The following is a 22,760-nucleotide window of genomic DNA, read 5'->3' on the forward strand; positions in this document are numbered from 1 at the left end:
GCTTGGCACAGAAGTTTGATAATAAAGTTATGGTACAATGAAAATACTCAAAGAAAGTGTTAATAGAAAAATTATATTTGTATTTTGCCATTTGAAATTTAGTTCCATATTTTTTGTCAGAGTTGTGGTATTTTGATAATTTATTTAGTTTAGGAGCTTGTTATTTTTTTTTTCTAGAGATGAGCAAAAAATCCCAATTCTATGGAAGTATATAGGCCTATATAAATCTTATTGTTAGTGTCATAAGGGGGGGAGGAAAATTCTAGCTTTGTTTACAGCTTTAAAAGTCAAGTGTATCTTCTTTTCTCCCTTCTCCCATTGACATGTTATGTGACATTATTTGATGGAAGCAACATCTGATGTTTGGTTCCTGTGATAGTAAAGACGATGTGTGTGGTTTAGGAGTGTATTTGTCGCATCGGTTCTTTATGTTAGCTGACTGAGTGTAGTGACAGTTTGTCAATTTTCCTCCAACAATCTTGGAACAGGATCTTGATGATGATACAGTGATGTCTTGAGGTGTACAGAAGAGGGGAGAAGCAGGAGAAACAGAAAGATATGGAATGATAGACAAGAAACAAATAGGCCTGATATATAAAGTGATAGTGCAAGAGAGAGAGAGGGGGAGAGAGACAAAATGAAAGAGAGGGAGACGGAGCATAGCAAGAGACAGATAGTGCAAGAGAGAGAATGAAGCAATATAAAGAAAACAGAAACATGTGAAAGGGCCACAAAGCTATATAGAAGAAGTAGTGAGAGAAGAGATATGTTCTCTCATTGTGAAAAGTAAAACAAAACGGAACTATAAAGGAAGAGAGAGAACAAATTCAAGATTGAAATACTTGACAAAAGAGGGAGTAGTTTACATTACAGAGATAGCCTGTGCAATGCAAACCAGGATAAGGATTGACATGATAATGTCATAGAGATCTGTGTTAGTATCGCCATGATTATATACCATATGAATATTACATCATGGCTGTATAATCATCAAAGCAAACCTATATTCTCTTTGATCTATTTTAAGCTCATCCCCATTAGATAAATAAGAACACTCTGAAAGCCTTCTAGTGTGTGTGAAATCACTTGACGGGCTCTGTTTTCAGCATCAGAAGATGAACCAAATCCTGCTCGAGTTTTACCGAGATGATTCTTTCTCCATCCTCCTCATCCTTGCACAACTAGTCATTCAAGCTCTCTCTACTTCATTAAAGCTTATAGAAAATGAGTTTTTCTTTTGCCATCATTTCCCTTGATCATCCTCACTGCGGCACATTTCTTGATGTCATTGACTTTATTGTAATAAATATTCAGGAGAAATTTGTGACAAATGCACTTGCCATTTTCAAAGCTTGCATCCACAGCATGTGCTCGTTTGATGGGAAGTGTTAAGCTTTGGCAAGATTTAAACCAGAGTTAGGTATGATAGAAGTAATTTAAGATTTATTTAGGATTAGTATTAGACAGTAGGATATGAGATATTTTAATAAAGATAAAGTTTGGTGCTAGGTCTAGGGTTGGTGTTTAGGATTGGTTATCATAGGTATTGACAACAGTGCAAATTTAGCAGGGTATAGGGCCCAACATCGGCTTCTGGGATGTACTCAGGGGAGGCTGTGCACCACACAAATCGATACAATCATGGCAGTGGTGACGCTCCTGTAATCGCACTGCGCATCCCTTGGATCAGTGCGAAGGTTGCGAATATGAAAGATGAGGCTTTGAAACTCGGGTTATTTGATCTTCCACCGACAGAGATCAAAGAAAAGGGAGGGTCGTCTGGGAAGCAGATCCTCCTTGTTGTCTCTTGATATCAACCTAGAATGCTGGCATCCTGGCACTTCAGGTCAAAGGTCAAGTTTGCAGAGAATACCCCCTAAAGTACACTTGACAAGCGATCCACATTACCATGATTATTCCTTGGTTATTTGAAGTTTTGACCCTGGTTTGGCTTGTCTATAAGGAAGAGATGCAATATTAGTCATCCAATTATTTGGTTTCGATTAAATGATAAACTGCATCTATGAAATACAAGAAGTGTTTTCTTGGCAAAGACTGTGGATGGAATGATAAGATGATAATTCATATAAAGTACATCGTTTGAATGATATTATCCTTCACACTTGGTAAGTCGATTCCATGGTTCTGTTGGGATTGAGGTAATTGAAGAAGAGACAAATTACAACCAACATGGGTCAAGGAACAATTAACCGTGAAAAGAGAGATACTGGGTTTTTTACCTCGGTATTATTGATTGTATTGCTTTTTTTGTTATTATAGAGATTTAGGATTTAATGCAAGTTTCTAGTCAGATTTTGGAGATCCAGAAGTATTGTTGGGTATGAATTCAGATGATTTATGTAATGTGCAAGCCCTTAGTCCTTCCTACCAGGTACCCATTTATTACACCTGGATGAAGAGCAGCAAATGTAGATAAATGCTTTGCCAAAGAACGTGAGTGCTGTAGTGGGATTTGTACCTCGGTCCTTGTGGCTCAAGTCCACAGAATCATCCACCGAGTCACAGCTTCTCTCACTACTGACATTCTTATCTATGAAAAAAAATTATGATACTATTGAACTAATTTGCATGTTTTCTCCCCTCTTAATCTCTTCATTTCCAGATGACCCTACAGCATCCAGCCCTGCTCCTCAACCAGTATTCTTCATTGTTCCACAAGATTCTTACATCACAAAGAAGACTGTGGACTTAGAATGCAAGGCTGGTCCTTCACCAAGCGTCTACTTCATCTGCAATGATGAGAGAATAGCCGATTCCAGGACACATTCCCTGGGCACCTTCGATGAATACTATGACAATATCAGGCATATAGGATTGTGTAAGTATGACCATGATCTCTTGAGATTGTTGCTGTATTTTGGACTTTGGTTTAAGTTAGCCATGGCTTAAGGTAGCCATTGGGTACATTTGTTCAAATAAATCAAAACCGTACATGTTTAGCAGGCTACAAGTCTTATACTGTTGCTGGCCTTGAATTTTGATATTTTAAGGGCAAGTACAAATTTATATATCAGGGGCACATTTGTATATTACAGTACATTTGGGGCATTTTCAACAGCAGTATCTAAGGCCACTGAGAAGGTCATCAAGATCACTCAATAAGGCCAAGGCCTTGAATTAATTAATCACTGCTGTTGGAAGCTTAGAAATATCCAAATAATTTAAATACGCATTTCGATTACACCAATTTTTTTTTTTTCTGAACATTATCAACATAGACCACCACCCCCCCTTGAGAAAATTGAAAGGATTCGGCTTTTTAAATGAAAGCAATCGTTTGAAAAGTGTTATCACTTTAATGGTAGTCATTTCCGTTTTGTTTTACTTGCTAAATCATTTCATATACATCAGGTTATGGTTTGCTATGTTTGAACCTCTTTTCACAGCCAGAGTGACCTATAGGTTGTAATAATTAAATCAAGCACCAAACAAACTGGAATGCGCAAAGTTTGGACTTACAATGAAATTAATACATTTGTAACCTAAATGAAATCTTCTATTAAATCTTGATAGTAGAAATATAGGGTTATCAAATTTTTCATTTCAAGCGGATAATACGGCAACACTTTGATGTAAGAGATAAGAATTTTGATGAATGCCAATTAATTTGTGCGTGGGATAAATGGATTATTTTGAGGTCATCTCTGCAATCAATCTTTCATTTCACTTTTAATTCAATAATTACTGTTCACACGTCAGTGATAAAAAATTAATTAAACAGAGGTGTGAACCCATTATTATTATCACATGTGCAGTTCTTTTTTATTAGTTTTTTTTCCAGTGCAAGGGGGGGATGAGTATATGAAAGGGGGAAGAGATGATTTAAATGGTGCATTTAAGTCACTTAATTCTGTTTTCAATATCCTGAAGTATCTTCCTCTCTCATCAATCTACATTGTTAAGATTAGGAGACTGTCCCTTCGACAGGCTTTCAATTGAGAAGAAATTGAGAGTTATGTTCCTCTTAATTGGTTCCACTTTCCGCTCTGAGCACACCCCGATAAAATTCATACCACACCGGTCGGCCGGTCTAGCCCATGATCCAAACAGGGGTAAAGCACACGATCGGTCTACCCTGCATAGCTGTAAATCAGACCTCCTCTGCAACTGTTGCATGGGATCGTGTCTTGCCGGCAAAGTTGCCTGGCATTGCCGAGCAGCTGAGACCGGTGTATGAAACCCACGTAATTTACAATTAAGTTTAATTTGGTCCGTTGTAGGACGGGTATTCTGAGTGCGTTTTGACCTCTCAAGTATGGACTCATTTGTTTTTACCTTCAGTGTGTTGTGAAGTATGGGTTGGTACATGGTTCTGTTGATTGAGAAACAAACTGATAGAGAAGGCTATAATATTTTTAAAGGGGGCAGATAGTTCTCATTAATGTATTATCAATGTAAATGAATGAATAAATTAATCAAGTCAGCTATGTACTTTTACAACGAGCTGTAATGAAATACCTGTATTATTTTTAAAGATTAAAATTGATTCATGTCTTCCCATTTCACACATCAATAGCACAACTTGAATTGAGTAGTTACTTTTGCCAATTAAAAAGACAACTGAACCTTATGCTTCTTTTATCATCAAATAGTTTAATGTGAAATGTTACTGTATTACTTGTTATTAGATTTTTTTTCCTGAAGTTTGTGAGATCACCAAGTTCCTTATCATTTTCCAAAACATTCCTTTCCATCACATTGAGGTCATATTAATAGTAATAACCGTTGTCAAGTGTATATCAAAGACCAAAAATAAGGAAAGTGTTCTTTATCATTATTATCATGAATTTGTTAATTGATATCAGAAATATCTGACTACCTCAAAACCCACAATGATAACTCTTTTGGCTTCTAACAGAAAATTGCCTGGCAAATTATTGTAGGATTCCTGAAGGGTATTACATTGAAATCAATGTAACTTTTATTTTCAGGTACACCTATGATCATCATGGGGATATATTCTATTTTTCTTTAACTCTTTATTTTTTCATTTTCCGTGAAGCCATAACCAAAGATGAGGTGACGGAGTACTTCGGTGATGAGGATTTCTGGTGCCTCTGTGAGGCCGCAGCTGAGCCGCAGCCAATCAGGACAGAGAAAGCCTATATCAGAGAAGCATGTAAGTGAATGAAACCCTAAAGCGCAACATTTATAACCATGTGATTGTTCACCTGACCTATGGTTCACGATTAGAATTGAGTTAAATTCATCGCTTGACCAAATCTTGTGGAACCTTCTTGGTGTAGCGGTGTAGCCAAGCGAACGAAGCAAACAAATGTTAAGGCCCCTTACTAGAAAGTATACCATCAATCTTCATTTACACCTACATTTATAATTGAAATATCATTTAGGACAAGAGGCAAGTTTGGAAATGAAATTGAGAGTCATTTGATACAGCTGTTTACATTGAAAGTAAATTTTTTTAATGGTTTTATAAAGATAAAAACATGCTATTTAGCACCAGTAAATGGTGTAGTTATAAACTAAGAAACTTAAATTGTCATAAAGCCATTCTCAAGTTTCTTCTTTTTTCCCACATGTTTTCAAACTTTTCCTTAATAAAATAATGAAAAAGATACATAGAAATATAGACATAATTTGCAGTTTCACTTTTGCCTAACTATGGAAAAGCACAGAAATTTTTTTTTTGAAAACACATAAAAAATTATTTTTTAATTTCTATGAATTAAGTTTACAAATGTACTTATGTTATTTTCATTTAAAAAACACATTCAGAATTTCACTAGGGATTTAGATATTTTTGCAGAAATCTTAGAACCTTTTCCATGTTATTGATTGATTTTCACTAAGAAAAGTGCATTTTTTTCTGATACATATGATAATTGCTAATGTATTTTCTTTTACTTTCAAATGGACACCTCATTTTGTTTTACTGCAGCAAAGGACACATTTATTTCCTGCTTAATTTTGTCAAAGTAATACAATTTATATTCTAGGTCAATCTTTATCCCATTCGTGTAATCATATTTTCATATCTGCTCTAGGGGAGTGTTTTACAAAACAAACATTCTGTGATTTTCACCCACTAATTTGCTCTTAGCCAATCAGATGCAAGGAATTTGGTAGCTTATAACACTATTAGTTCACATCTACCCCTGATATGTAAACATTCATTGGGGATACTATTGTGTTATTAGGACCCTGTCTTACAAAGAGCTGCGATTGATCCTATCAACCATAACTATGGAAAGCCAGCACCGCCGACATACAGAATGCATGTTTGCTCAAAATGATTTCTACAGTATATATTCATTGTTTTCTTGACAATTCAGTATGCTTTGCACTGTTTACAAAAGGACTGGTGCAAGTTTCCTGTAGAAACAAATTATGATGTTGATGGATATGCATATAGTTGAGGTTGATTGGATCAATTGTAAATATTTTGTAAATCTCCCATAGGCTTCATACAGGGTTAGTCATGTTGTAAGAAGCACAGGGTTAAGGGATAAAGCAAAGAGATTGTCACCTACTCATTAGCTTACACTGTGTTCCCACACTGTCCAATTTTGTCTAACATTTGTTTTAATTTCACTCGCCAAGCTATATAACTGCATAACATTTTACTCTTTTTTTACTCCTTGGAGAGCATCAGGGATGACCTTAATAATCATTTGATTATATCTGAAAAGAAAGAGTGAACAAACTTCTTCTTTTAATCTTTTGAGAGAGTAGTACACTAAGTTTGTAATGGACACCCCTTTATCCTGGTTAATGCATAAATTGTTTTTCATGGACATTGCATTCAATGGTCATTGGTCAAAATCTTAATCTCTGAAATAATCTCTAATGATGTGATCAGTCTTAAAGTTATTAGGTATCTAAATTGAAATAGATTTTTTTTCCTGCAATATACCCTTTCTGAGTCATTCTAAATGTGGTTATTTGCAGGTTTTTTATGGTCATCTGCCATCTGTTAAGTCGCATTCTTAAAAAACTTGGTCAATTTCTTTTTGAGTAGTTAACATGCATTGTCCACCATTATTGCTTAAATTGTCCACTTAAAAATAACTCGGTCAGATATATCTCTTAGAAGGGCAATTATTCAATCAAGCATATGCTGTCCTTGTATCTTGTTCATTATTTCCAGTTTCAATAAACCATTTCTGGAAGCTAATCCCTACAACAAAGAAACATTTTGTGGATAAAGTCATTGAGAAAGAGACATTATGAAGTACTCTATGACTATTGACAGGCCGTCCGATGCAATATCCTGAAGGCATTGAATATTCAAATACCCATCGTTAATGCCCTGAAGTTACTAAGCCTCAACATCTTACCCTAGTACAGTATGTGCAATCATCTATGATTTTTCATATACATGTGTGCCCTTAATTCTATAATCACCTTGCCCGATGAAGTCTTTAAAGAAATAGATTGTTTGTCGACGAGAGCCGTGTCTTGAATCCCAGCATATTTCTGCCGCTATTCGCAATTCAATTTACCTTCGTTTCGAGCTCATTTATGATCTAAGATGATGGGAATACCTTGCCTCATCAATCTGGCTTTTCAACCCCTGCGTTGGTGATTTCGGACTTTGTAATAACTCCCCTGTGTCTACTTACGCCACAGGCAAATGGGATGTCCATTTTAGAATCCTCAACATTTGCATTTTTTGCCAATTAGCTGCCCGAAATACGGAGCGCCACATCTGATTGCCGAATCAAAGATATGAAGGCAGTGAGTTTCACTTGCCTAATTGATACAAATGGCCCCCTTTTCAGTTCAAAATTGTCTATGAATCAGAGTTTTACTTTTATATTGATTTTACTAATTCTTTGGTTTTATTGGTTACATATTCCAAATGTCATCCACCTTTATGATGGCAGATGTGCCCTAACGAATAGCCTAATTGGTGAATGATTATGTGGACCAGATCAGACTTGCTTTGCATTGAAGTAAACATCAGCAGTCCAAGTTGGGATGCAGTTGTCATTTTATGGAAATGTGACATTTCAATCAATTAATGTTTGATTTTGATGAATGTTTTACGTCAAGGATAAACAACTTATCCAATACACCCAGTGCGTGGGATGTATTGATTATTCATCCTTGCTCTTGCTGGCTGTGATTATACAAAGGGATTTTATTCTCTATGTTACAGCCACACCAATGAAACAGACTCCAGGGGCCCGTCTTACAAAGAGTTGCGATTGATCCGATCAATCACAACTATGGATGGCCTGCAACATCAACATCTATTATGTATGTTTGTTCAAAATATTTTCGAACTATGATGTACATGTATATCATGCATTCATTTTTTCTTGAAAATTCACTTTGTTTCTCTTTGCTTATAAAGGACACATCAAATTTCCTGTAGAAAAAGTTATGACACTGATGGATTTCCATAGAGCTACGATTGATTGGATCAATTGTAACTCTTTGTTAGATGGGGCCCCAGACCGACCGTTGGTGTATCATTTGTAATAAGGGAATAAATAGCTTTGTTGGTCTGGAGTCAGTTTTGCCGATATGACAGCAGCATTGCCTTATTATAAACTTTGTTCTGGGCCTCGTTGCATAAAAAGTTACGATTATAGAAACTTTGCCATGCAATGGTAACTACCAGGGTAACGCTGATCATCGGCCAATAAAAATCAAGGAATTCATGCAAGTTACCATTGCATGGCATAGTTACAGCAATGGTAACTTTTTTTACAATGGGGGCTCTGTTCTATAGGGGCTTTTGACCATTAGTAATTAATGTTGTTATCTTCCAAAGGTTTTCAAAGGTCCTGCAGGGCTTATCCATTGAAAATTCAGTAACTTTCAGTTATATAAACACAAAAAAGGCCTTTAGAGAAATAAAACTAGAAATCCAATGTTTTATAACAATTTGCTTGTGATGTATTAAAATAAATGTATAAGCAGTTGTTGTGAATCAAAACCTTTTTTTTTCATAATTGACAGCATGCCATAGGCCATCAATCTTAAAGTAAATCTTGATAAAATACCCTAAATGTATGACAAGATAGGGCAAAAGATTGTTTTGGATTTTATTGATGATGTCCATGTAACTTATCCCAGTTTTGGGTATATGCGTTGCCATGGTGCTAAGTGAATGTGCGTAGTGTTGAGAACTAGGTTTTATGGTCAATTTCACCAAATTAATTACACTTGCTCATGGACTCTGAAGGTTTCCTGACATTCAATATGACTAGTCTTATCTAGCAAACATTCTTCCCAAGATGCAGATATGTACTATTGTCTTCCTTTGTGTTTAAGGTACCCATGTATCCACAAAGTGCCTGAATGATTAGACTACTTTTCACTTTAAAACTTTTCAGAAAACATTGAAAGGAAAATCACAATATTATCATTGATTTATAACTGAGCAAATGGCAAGTTTATGATACATTTATTCAATATTTTGTGTCTTGTAGTAAAGCTCAGTTTATAATTCTAACAGGTTTATATTCTTCAAAATGCTGTTTTGTTTTATTGCGCATCATTATGTATCAGATTTTTTTAGTTCAGTATCATTTCATTTTTCATTCACAGTTTTGGAGGAGAATAGATTGAAAAAAAAACTTCCATAAATATGTTTTTCAATAATCAATAATTGTCAGTAGATTATGAGTTGTGTGTTCTTGAAGAAATCATTAATGATAAATAAATTTGTTATAAAATTTATTCTATTATGATCAAGTTGTTTTTGAGCTCATCAAAGTCGGATAATGATTCTTTTCAGCATGGAGTCGAGAACCCTTCACTTTCAGCGGAAAGAGAAGAGTGTATGATGATGAGACTAGATGTTGATTACAGTAATGGTCTTCTTTGATGGCTTGTTGATATTCAACAAGCCTGAAAAGCCCCTGCCTGAAGTTCACTGACATATCAAACCCCAAAACACAAGTGACAGGTTAAGACATGTATGTCACCATATTACAAATGTCTACAAAGTTGTAATAGAAAAAAAAAAGGATTTGAAGGGCAGCATTTATTGAATGTATCTGAATCGAATGATATGTAGATGTTCAAATATCTTTACTCCAATGTAATACAATGATTTGGAGATACTGTAACGTAATTGATTTCAAACTAATGAAAGTGCTATTATAAAACAACACTTTATAGAAAAGAATATTTAAAGTAAATTGGTTGCATATTTATTTGGTAATTACACAGGGGAAAATGTTTATCATAACATCATGGTTTTTTTTTCTTCTATTTAAGGGAGCTTATTGGAGAAAGAAAAAATTTAAAGGTTAAAGTAGAGCCGTTTTAATGACTTATTCAACATTAATTTGTCAAAATTCAAATTGGTTCTCTCACTTCTCTGTCATAACTGGCGATGGTCATTGTTGCAAATCTGGCTCCATTACTAAACTTCTTCTGTTATGTTGTTTTGTTCATCAACATGTTTAAAAGTATGTATTGAAGGAGAATACTCCTTAATACTTCCAAAACTGGCTGGTATTCTAACAAGTTTGACTCTCTGCTCATGCCGTTTTTCTCCCACGTTTCCGCATCTTCTCAAAGTCGGAACATAAGGAGATTTTTTGTTGACATTCAACCCCTCCGAGTCAAGGAGAGCACCCACACTCCAGAAGAATAACGAGGTGCTACACGGCCACTTTTCCAATCTAGCCCTGGGCAACTAAACAACTTGAGTTTGTGGTAACAAGGCTTAACTGTGAAGCCAAGTTTAGAAACCTGATATGAATATAAAGGGGAAAGGGGTGTATTTTTAAAGACAAATTCCCATTAAGATAGCATTCACAAAACAAATCTTAAAAGAATTTAAAGAAATTACCACCTAGTGATATGTCCCAGACAATGATCAAAGCATGTACCAATTAAAGCTCTCTGGATTAATGATTAGGTACATAAATCGTAGATAAAGAGTCTTACAATTATGGAATTATCTTGCTCGGAACTTTTTATTTTCCTACATGTATGCATCGTGAATGCTCAAATACAAGGACATGTGTCTGTTTGGTCCAAAACTAGTACCATTAAAAAATTGTTGGTACTCTAATTTATCATAAATTTGATTTTAAACGATATCAGTTGATCATGTTTAGTTATTGATAGTTTTACTGGATTTACTTGAAATGAATGTAATTATTGTCCAAAAATGGAAATTTGTTTCACATCAGGTTATTAGCAAATACCAAAAAAAAAAACGAAGTTTCAAAATTGCAATTTTGCCATTTCAAAGCAGGTATGACGCCTATACATTACCACAAAAATTGTTTGGTATTGCCCAAATTGGGGCTTCATGGTATTTTTTTTCAAACATTATGAACAAGGTTCATGTACTAATATTTCATTTCATATAAAAGATCAAAGTCCCAATATCTCTTGCCGATGCCTGCCATTAAGATGGGTAATAATCATATTGAATTGAATTCCATACTACTTAATAAGTGAGTCCTCAGCTATTACTTGAAGTCAGTGTAGACCCATATCCATTTCTATGATAATAACATAGGGTGGCCCTGTCACTTCTGCCAAGATGTCGAAACCAACCTGAAACTGTAGCCGAAAAGCACCCTTAGGAGACATGCACTTTAACACAAAGAGTGGAAGCTTTATTTCATGTCATTTACCAGTTAATCGGACGGTTGTCTTCCCGATTTCCGTAATTCATTAGTTGCCCCAACTCAAACCAGATGTACCAAAGGTAATTATTATTTCCTGGGTGACATGGAACACCCGTTCTTCCATGGCTTGAACTTGAGCTTGTTCTTGATGCGGCCCCCTGGGACGAGAGGGGTCCTAGGTCCCTCACAATCAGACTGGACGGGTTATTTCTTTTCTTGGGAGTCGAGAGATGAGAAGTTTTTTTACGCCTGGTAGTGCTTGGGTCTCCCGTGGAGTGTGCGCCCTGCGGACTTTTAGGATGTTGATTAATGGAACCTGTGCCTTGCGATAGTATATTAATGATGGCTGCAGGGCATTGTGGGAAGGTGGAACCCTCATCTGTTATTCATGGTTGTTCGTTCTATCCTTCAATATCTTTCTTTCTCTCTCTATCAATCTAAGTATCCATCTTTCATCACTCATTTTCTCTTTCCATTTTTCCCCTTTTTATGTTGTCTATAGATCAGATTTTATTCTCATTTAATTTCATATGTTGGTGGCCTTACTCATGCACTACTAATCTTGTCTTCAAGTAAGGCCACCAACATATGAAATTAAATGAGAATAAAATCTTTCGGTGAAAGAAAGAAACGCTCTATTCAACTCGGCTCACGCCTCGTTGAATAGAGCATCTTTCTTTCACCTCATGCGAAATCTCGCACCATCGCACTCATGCCTATTCGCTATTTGTATACTGTTTGCCACAATACATATTTTGCCATTATCTTTCATTTCCTCAAAAAAAAAGATAAAACACACATCATTTCATGTTAGATTGGTGTACAAGCATCCACCCCTTTTTATCTCTAGCTTTTCTTAGTTTCTATCTCTTCATTTTCTGTCTTCTCTCCTCTATCAACCTCTTTTTCCTTCTTTTCTTTTCTTTTCTTTCTAACTTGCTCTTGTCTGTGTGTCTCTCACCCCCCCCCCCACTCTCTCATTCCCTATCTATATCATGCACAGTACTGTAGCCTACTCTCGATATTTATGCTTGTTTCTATTTCATACAGTATGTGTTCAACTCTCAGCGAGTTCAATCCTTATTTCACCCTCTCTGCTTTTAATTTCATCTCCTCACTCTCAAAAGACTTCACCCTGGGAAGAGCTTAGGGATATTACGTCTGACCCTCTTCTGTGGTCATTTCATTTACACTTTCTATTTCTTTTTACCAGTCGTAGACTTGTTAAGAATTCATTATCAGCTATGACAGGGGCTTGCATGGGGATGGAATGCTCAGCTCCCCTGTATTATAGAGAAGACCTTTAACCTGAAGATTCGAACAAAAATATATCTGGATCCATTCCGAGCTTCTTCCTTGTTTTGTTTATTGATCGTAAATATTCATTTTTACACATCCCCAAAATTCAATATCACTCAGAGTCGTGGAGAGCTCATAGGATTTTTCGCCTTTTTAAATTTTTTTTCTGAATACTATTTTTCTTCCTTTGCAGCGTGTAATTTAAAGTGAATTTCTTTCAAGATTCTTCAAGATTTTAAGAAACAATTCATATCAAGACCTAGTCCAACTTCCCACAATGGCTAATAAAATTCTTTTTTGGGGAAAACACAAAGTAAACAAATATTTGTCATATCAACCACAAAATCAAATTTTGCACAGGTAATGGAAAAAATACACTCCTACGTAAGGAAGTTCAGTTGCATTTGAATAATTTGTTTAGGGAAATGAAATGGGATGCATTTGAAAGTAAAATGAATAGATTAAGTTTTCAAAATCTATAATGAATCTCATTTTAAGTAACGGCATACCATACATAACCTTGAAGTTTCAAAGCATAAAATTACATACAAGTCATTTCAATTTGCATCTTATGTTTTGTGCCCCAACATTTTTACCCCATTGAATGTGTCCAGCATCTATCCATGGTGTAGAAACTTGATGCTTGCGAAGTCAAGCGAATGCTACGTTGCGACCTGCCTGCTGGGACATCATCGGTGTGGCCTTCAAGGCTTCAGGGCTCTAAGGGGCTTTCCCACTTGATCTCAGCATGGTCTCTGTGATGAAAATTTTGATAATTCATGACAAGCAATGAGTTAAAATAGTTTTGCCCCAGGTTATAAACTAGTTTTACTTCATTTCATTTCATTTCCAGAATGAAAATTATGTAGTCAAGTAGAGATAACAACCTGACTGTGTGGAGTCAGAAGGATAATAACTTACATCCTTCAACACAGATATCATATGATGAACATTGTTACTCTAGTGATTATGAGAAGTAAGGAGGTATTGAAACCTCTGCTTAAAGTATGTATAGGTGTCATTTATTTGAAGTACATAGATTAGAGTCTGCAGTATTCCATGATGCCTAAAACAGAATAAAATCACAACTTCAGGAATAACGCGGAACTCATGGCATAGGAAAAAGAGTAAAGATTCTGAATTGTTTCCATCTTACTTTTATCAAACAAGTCAATTCTATATAGCAACATCCTGGTTCATGTTTTTAACGTTAATTAGTGTTTTGACAAGAGAATAAAGATAAACTTTAATATTAGTTATTGATTAGCTTACACATGAAGTAAATTTACCCCAAAAAATTAATAGAATGCAGAAAATCTAAAGTAGTTTTAAAATTGATTATTAAGATTTTTTGTAAGGTGAGCCATGTATTCATATTCAATGTGATTGGTTGGATAGGATCTTGGAGGAAGAAGTATAGTAGGGTATACCGTCCGGACATTTTTCTTGGTCGCTCTAGAGGTAGGCGTACCCCCAGCTAACAATCAATTGTCACCTTGAAATATAATACACCATTTTTTTTTCTTGAAGGGGGTTCAGGCTATGATGAGAGGGAGTAATATTAGACTTGTTGACAGCCCCTTGTTGATGATAGGAGATGAAAGAAAGTGCCTGTAAATAAATTTGGAGCAATCTTTTCTGCGGTTATCATTTCATACGTGTACATTTCGTTGCTCTCTCAGAAACTCTCCTTCTCATTTTGCTTGTATTTCTTCTTCCTATGTTTGCTGATAATGTAAAAGAAAATACTGAAGTGATACAGACATGCAATGAAATAGAAAAAAAAATCATATCGAGTTTTTGTCTCACCTGCATAGCAGAGTGAGACTATAGGCGCCGCTTTTCCGACGGCGGCGGCGGCGGCGGCGACGGCGGCGGCAGCGGCGACGGCGGCGGCGGCGTCAACACCAAATCTTAACCTGAGGTTAAGTTTTTGAAATGACAGCATAACTTAGAAAGTATATGGACCTAGTTCATGAAACTTGGCCATAAGGTTAATCAAGTATTACTGAACATCCTGCCTGAGTTTCATGTCACATGACAAAGGTCAAAGGTCATTTAGGGTCAATGAACTTAGACCATGTTGGGGGAATCAACATCAAAATCTTAACCTAAGGTTAAGTTTTTGAAATGTCATCATAACTTAGAAAATATATGGACCTAGTTCATGAAACTTATACATAAGGTCAATCAAGTATCACTGAACATCCTGCATGAGTTTCACATCACATGACCAAGGTCAAAGGTCATTTAGGGTCAATGAACTTTGGCCGAATTGGGGGTATCTGTTGAATTACCATCATAACTTTGAAAGTTTATGGATCTGATTCATGAAACTTGGACATAATAGTAATCAAGTATTACTGAACATCCTGTGCAAGTTTCAGGTCACATGATCAAGGTCAAAGGTCATTTAGGGTCAATGAACTTTGGCTAAATTGGGGTATTTGTTGAATTACAGCCATAAATTTGAAAGTGTGTTGGTCTAGTTCATAAAACTTGGACATAATAGTAATCAAGTATCACTGAACATCCTGTGCGAGTTTCAGGTCACATGATCAAGGTCAAAGGTCATGTAAGGTCAAAGAACTTTGGCCACGTTGGGGGTATTTGTTGAATTGCCATCATATCTCTATAAGTGTATTGGTCTAGTTCATAAAACGTGGAAATAAGAGTAACCAAGTATCACTGAACATCTTGTGCGAGTTATAGTAGTTTTCAAAATCAGCACTGCTGCTATATTGAATCGCGTGATGCAGGTGAGACGGCCAGAGGCATTCCACTTGTCTACTCTCTGTTTCCCAAACATTTTCATTTCTAACCTTACCTTTATCCCTATTCATTCTGTCGCCTTCCCCTTCCTCTCTCCTCCCTTTTTCTTTCACTCTCTTACTCGATATTTCCCTCTTTTTATGACAGATGGTCGTCGAAAACGTTTCTTCAAATTTTATGATTGGTAAATTGGATATATAAATACATGTATGTTTGTTTATACTTGCTGAATTAAATTATATGTTCATTATATATTGCCATCTTGTATAATTTTAAGTCCGATTTATTTCTGGTTGAACAAAGTTGTTGTTTTATCCTCACATAATTATCTAGGAGGGTGATCAAGTCAATAAACTGAATGAAATTAAACTCATCAAATGGTGTTATTTTAGTGATTTCAACCAGTTTCAATCTGATAAATCTAATATCATCCAGCACCTGTCAATCTTAACCAATTGAGTCCGGCATTGTTTGTTTGTCTTCTTACAGACCTGCGGAAGCAGTTCTTCCAGGAGCCCCTTGATCACAGGGTACCCCTCCACGACAAGTTTCATCTTCTCTGCCGGGCACCGGAAGGTGTCCCAGAACCAACCATCCACTGGGAGAAGGACGGAGTGGTGATCGACGACGAGCTCGTCCACTACGTAATCACGTACGACGGGACCCTCATCGTCAACGAAGCCACTCTGGCAGATACTGGCAACTATACGTGCTTTGCAACCAATGCCGCAACTTTCAGGAAAACTACCCCAGCTCGCGTTATTGTATATGGTGAGATCATAACATCCGTCATCATCTGTATTGCACTTATAATTTCCTTATCAACTCCTGTGAAATTTCTCACTTGTTAACTAGGTGCCTTGTATATTCCACTTGGTGGTCAAGGTATCCCATCTTCATCTATAGCCAGATCATTATGTATTATTTTATGATCAGCCCGGTGAACTTGTCCATCTATCGTTTACCTCCACTTCCCTCCATTGCAGAAATACCAAACATGTTTTTGCCTTAGATACATTCCACCGTTCAGGATTCATACTGCTAGTTTATAAGAACTCTGGAATAAGTGGAATATATCATGCTAATGTATGAGTGCAGCCAAGAATTCCTTGAATGGACTCCGAAGCTGTAGGTTTCCTAGGACTCCTTCCTCTCATTGTCAAAACAATGTGGATGTTTTTCTGTGGGTCAAATTTTTCATCTAGGGAGTCCTCAACAGTGTTTAAATCGGCTTCCTTTTCTTGTCCAATCTTGTTTGTGGATACAGTACCAAACAGCCTACAAGATGATCTTGATAAAGGTACCCACACACTATGTCTCTTTGCATCATTCAAATAATGCCTGTATATGAAGACCTCCCAAGGAAGACAAGAGAGTAGTGGTCTTCCTGAGCAGGTGGTCTGTATGGACAGATTCCGGTAATGCATGTATCGCTAGAAAATTTTAAACTGAAACCAATCTTGTGGTCTTTGAAGACAAGTTGTCCTATACGGGTGGTCGCTGAAGCAGTTTACTTAAAAAATCCTGTCTTTCCTCACTTTTATTACTAGATGATTCCAATAATGGAGCATGGTCAACATGGACAGAATGGAGCACCTGTACAGGAGACTGTGAGGGAGGGACCAGGAGGAGGATGAGATACTGTACCAATCCTGCACCTATCAATGATGGTGCTAACTGTGTGGGAAGTGCTTTTGAGACGGAAGACTGTTCAATCGATTGCCCAGGTGAGATACCTTAATAGCATTTCAGACATCTATCAAAGTCTTTTTTAGAAGGCACTATGTAGCAGATAAGATTTGAAGCTGGTGATAAAAAGAGCTACCCCATTTTTAAAGAGGATGATATCTTCAACTAACCATTCCCCTCTCACTGCTTTGTTGTCACCCAGCTGCAGCTATCGGCTGGAGCGAATGGAGCGCCTGGTCCCGCTGCACGGAAGACTGCGAGCAGATCCGGACAAGGACCTGCACCAGGAGTTGTTCGGGCGCATCGCAGCAACGGAGGAACTGCTCTGGAGGACTGTGTTTAAGTGAGCCAGCACGTATGTGTCTCCCTCTATACCGCTCTTATTTGTAGGTCTTGTACAGTAATGGCAAGTGTTACGACACGAGATATGTACTGTGTTTTTTTCCTGGTATTGGATGTGCAGCTGTGACTCTAAAATCGTAAAACTATGTTTTTTAAGCTCACTTTGAGGTATACTGTACATCCTCTCTTCCATCCATGAAGACAAATTCAAGCATCTTTTTAAATATGATTGCTTATTGATTTTTTATTAACTGTATTCTTTAGCTTGAGCTAAAGATGGGGGTAGTAATAGCAGCGCTTTCTATCCTCAGGCAAAAACGCTCTATAAATCCAGCTTTTGTTATTATTACTACTTTCATATTCTTAAAATACAGCATTTCTAGAAAAAATATGCTGGAAAAATGATTAATGCAGTAAAGACGTATTATTGCTTATTGTCATATCCTTGCCATTATTGCACTTGGGCCTTATCCTATACCTCATTTTTCTAGTTGTTTCCCTCAAGTTTCCCATTTTTTTCATATATCCATTGTCAAATGTTGAACCCAGTCAGTATACAAGTAATCCCCTTGTAAGAGGAGTAAACCCTTCGAGAATGCATATTTTCTTGTAAGTTACTTGCCATTTTATTAGCATTTACCCAAGCCAAAACCACCCCCCTGTTTTTAAATATTGTATGTCTGTACATCATTAAATGAGAAATCCCTCCCCCCCTGAAACCAGTAATTTGTATGGTGCAGTATAAGTGACAGGTTAAGAATATTGTTGTGTTTATGAAATTCTTAAGGGTAGACAATACAAAGTAGCACTGGCTGAGTCATTATCATTCAAAACATTTAGCACAAACAGTAATAATCCACCTTCAAAAGATAAATATTTGTCTTTATAAGGAATGATAACAAATGATGGACATAATAAAGGTTGCAGGGAAGTTGATTCAATTCAATTTCAATTGAACTTACAATGTTTAGAGGACTATTATTTTCTAAATAATAATTCTATTCATTGCTGAACGCAGCTTCTTACTAGCTGGTATTACCAACATGAGCACAGAACGTAAATCGCTGGTGGGCTGATAAAACCTTGTATCTCAAAATTTCAAAATTTTGAGGTCAGCTTAGAAAAGGCTGTATTTTGAAAATATAGCAATGGTGGCAGTCTCATATTGTCTGAAAACAGTCTCCGGATACCTTTGAAGAACTCTTTCAAATCAAAAGAAGGTTGCTATCCATGTTGCAACTCTAAAATCTAGCTTATTCTAAGCTGCATCAAAATATTCAAATTTTGAGATACATGGTTTCATCAGCACACCAGCAAAATGCACTCTCGTGAATTGCTATTAAACTTTATTTCTGTTCTGATCAGACACTCACCACATACTCTGATTTGTCAAGGGCATCCTACTTTCCGAAATAGACTATCCTTGTTTCTATGACTCACGGTCACCGTTTAAGGGTTATTTTGTATCTGCTTTTGATTTCATTCAATGAATTGTTTCACCACCCTGTAACATTGATATGAAGCAAATCACGGTAAGCCTTTCTTCTCTACTTTTGATATGTTTGGATTGGGCGAGACATAGAGTAGGCTGGCTTGCTCATGATCCATCCAACCATTTGATTGATGTCGGACAATTCAATTTCGACGCCTCGAGATGTAATGCCAAAAGTTTTATTAGGATCATTGCCACCATCAACGGCACTTGAGCGAACACCCCATGAATTTTATTGGGTGGGACCGGGTAATAAACTGGCGGCTTGCTTCTGACGCTTCAAACGCATCATGAAGGAACACATGATTTCAAGCGTATTATCTTGACACTATTAACCTTTTGGGGTCTTGCCTCGTCAAACCATTCATGATTTCATGAGAATGGTCATCACTAGAAGTACATGTAGTCACTCTAAGACTTCATTTTGAATTTTTGACAAGGAGGCTTTGCCTGAAGAAGTTATGAAAATGAACTTCAGATCATTATTTGTCAATTTTGCCCTCAAATATGCTAAACAAATGTTATTTAAAGTTTATTGTTAATATAATGAGAGAGAATACTCGATAATGGTTTTATTTGAAAAACTAGATAAAATATATTTAATGATATGATTTTCAAAGTTTATGAATAACAAGATTTTGATGTTGGAAGGAAATCATGCATGTGACAAAATATTTTATAATATTGCACTTTGCTAAATAATACTTTTATTTTCACAAAGCGCCCCCATATAAATTGCTTGGTCGTCATTCAATATGATTTTATATACACCGATAAAGGAGACACGTATTGAATTGATATAATCCGTAAAGGGATATATTGAATAATATTTGATGAATGATTCATACACCTTCCCACAATCAACACTTCCCCCATAACCCATCCTCGGATCTCTTCATTGTATGAGCCAATGAAATCTATTCATTTGGAAAAGTTATTGGCAATGGTTGGTAAACGATAGCAACCATTACTGTCTGGCACAATCTCTCGCGATATGAACAAAGTCTCATTTTACAGAGCAAATGCTGGCAACATGATAACTCTGATTTGTTAGTTCATAACTTCTATGAATGTCACCTTCCAAATGAGAGACTGTGAATGCTTTTTGGTCATACGATACTTCCGAATATAACTCTGAGGAGTTGGAAGCGTCTCTCAGTTGTGTCACTCTATCCTTGTATATACAACATGAGAGGGGTATTAATTTCAAACTAAAGCTTGCATTTAAAAAAACTTTTGTAGCAATTATTCAGCTAAAAAATAACAAATAGCATGACCTGATCTTGACTTTGGAAATATTGGAAAGTGATATTTGTCTGATTAACGACGAGCATGATTTGGTGGCTGTGGCTGTGGGCAAAAATGGTTATATGTGTATCAAGTTTAGTAACAGTTTGTTAGCTTTGCAATGCAATGAAAATGATGAAACTTTCCTATTAATTTGAAATTTGAACTAAAAGAGCTTTTCACCTCTTTATTTAATTTCTATTTATAAGTTGCCACTTTTTTTTGTTTAGTGGATGGAATGAAAAATTGACTCCAATCAGTTTTATCCATGGTATAATCAGTCATCAATCACATAATCAACCCGTAAACACTTTTTTTTCAATGCAAGATAATATGCTGTCAGTCAATTCACCATGACTGTTCAGGTTAGGACATTGTTTGGTATAATGAGTTATAATTTGGAAAATGCAGCCAGCTTTTATTCCTTTACCTAGCTGAAACTCTTTGATCATGCAATCTTTGAATTGATACCCGATAGAAAAGAAAAAAAATATATATATTGCCTTTGGTTGTGTTTCAATGCTAATTACCAAGTTCCTCTGTGAAGAACCAAAGCCATAAGTCCCCTGGCTACTTTCTTCATTATTCTCAAACAAATTAAGGTCCTAAGCAAAAAAGGAAATTGTAAGTTGATAAGTCCCTCTCTCGGTTTATGAGTTCACTGACCAGGTCATTTAGTCAAGATCTGGGTTAATTTTACAAGGGAGCATCGTCAATTTCGTACCGTCATGTGAACGATTGTTCCATTATTAATGATGTCGAAATTGCTGGAATCGCTTGAGTTGGTTTCATGAATATGATTCTAAGAATGCATTCCTTTCGAAGCTTCTATTCATGAATGTGTATTAATCTTTATATTACCCACAAGCCCCTGCTCCACCTCAATCTCTCTCTTTCTCTCTCTTGCTTCCCCCTGTCTCTTTTCTTATCACTCTCTTTCCTTCTACCATTATACTCTCTCTCTCTCTGTGTTTATCTATCTTTTTTTCTCTCTCTCTCCTCTCTCCCTTACACACACATATCCAATCTCATTCTTTTTTTTAAATATATTATTTAACCTTTGAAATTCTTATTTAAAATCAATGATTCAAAAAAGGATGTAGCATTAATGCTCATCATGTGACCTGTCACAAATATATGCCCCCAATATATTTACCTTCCTCTGTAATAACACACCTGATAACAACTCATTAAACACTTTAAAACCAAGGCTCTATATTTTTATTTGTCCAATTTCTGCGCGGGAGGCGTTGAAAGCAAGCGAAATGTCATATTCTTGTTGACCCCAAACGATTCAAGTCTGAAGGAGTGAAGTTTGCGTAGACCCGTGTGTATATATAACTCACTCTAACCTCTACTTCAGCTGTGATGTTGAAGTATCAAAGTCACCATGTTTGGAGTAAGCAGCCAGGCACATTACCAAAGTGTCGGTAAACATGTCACTCTCCTGCCGATATTCATAGTCATGATTTCCCCTGATATTTCCTTTTGACTGTTTGGATCACTTAAAAAGCAAGGCCCAACAAAATTGAGATATTGGCATTTGAAAGATTTACTTGTGGTGAAAATTATCATAAAGAATTGTTGTGGCTGCTGATTTTGATTATGAAGATTAATAATTTGGTTGTAATTAATTAAGTCTCTTTTGTGTCAAGGATTTATTCAATTTTGTTGAAAACTTTTGCTTATCGGATGGTTGACTCTTTTACTGTCAATAATCTGTAATAGACAACAAGAAGCTCGGAATATATCTGACTTCAACTCCCCCACCCCCATCTTGTCATGTGAAAGTATACTGGGGAAGTATTTCATATTAGTATGTGAATTATATAACAGGCGAGTCATTATGAAGAAATATTAATGAGTGAATAATGCTATGTATTAATATCCAGTATTTAAATTTGGGATTATTCCAGCCCTTGATTAATTGCAATACTTCTAAGAGAGCGTGTCCTTTACTTATTTGTTGAAAAGAAAATGTCTCCCTTTTTTTTAAGAGAACATTTTTTTTAAGAGTAACAATAGAAATATACTTTCCAGTACTCTAATAAAAGATACATTTCATGAAGAGGAAAGTTCTTTCGAAAATGAATATTTTCCCAAGGATTAGAGTAAATGAAATATGAAAACATCAAATAAGAACATTGAGTTTTGAAATGTAACCCCCAAGTTGTAAGCAATCCCATTGATTCACCAGACAAGCTGTCATTATTGTTGGCGTATAATTCCCAGACACGTGATCAGAGCAAAGCATGTGCACCTCAGCAACAGGTCACTTTTAATGCAAG

At 36.1% G+C, this 22,760-nt stretch overlaps 1 protein-coding gene across 1 annotated transcript in view; it reads left to right on the forward strand.

Moving 5' to 3' along the window:
• Positions 1-22,760, forward strand: part of LOC129281741 (netrin receptor UNC5C-like) — a 104,885-nt gene that overhangs the window by 59,752 nt on the left and 22,373 nt on the right. The window contains exons 3-7 of the mRNA XM_054917656.2: positions 2,624-2,839; positions 5,024-5,140; positions 16,152-16,433; positions 17,213-17,389; positions 17,554-17,706. Of these exons, the coding sequence (XP_054773631.2) occupies positions 2,624-2,839; positions 5,024-5,140; positions 16,152-16,433; positions 17,213-17,389; positions 17,554-17,706 (945 nt within the window). The remainder of the gene's footprint in view (positions 1-2,623; positions 2,840-5,023; positions 5,141-16,151; positions 16,434-17,212; positions 17,390-17,553; positions 17,707-22,760) is intronic.

The sequence above is a fragment of the Lytechinus pictus genome, chromosome 18 (assembly GCF_037042905.1).
Source record: "Lytechinus pictus isolate F3 Inbred chromosome 18, Lp3.0, whole genome shotgun sequence".
Lineage (NCBI taxonomy): Eukaryota > Metazoa > Echinodermata > Echinoidea > Temnopleuroida > Toxopneustidae > Lytechinus > Lytechinus pictus.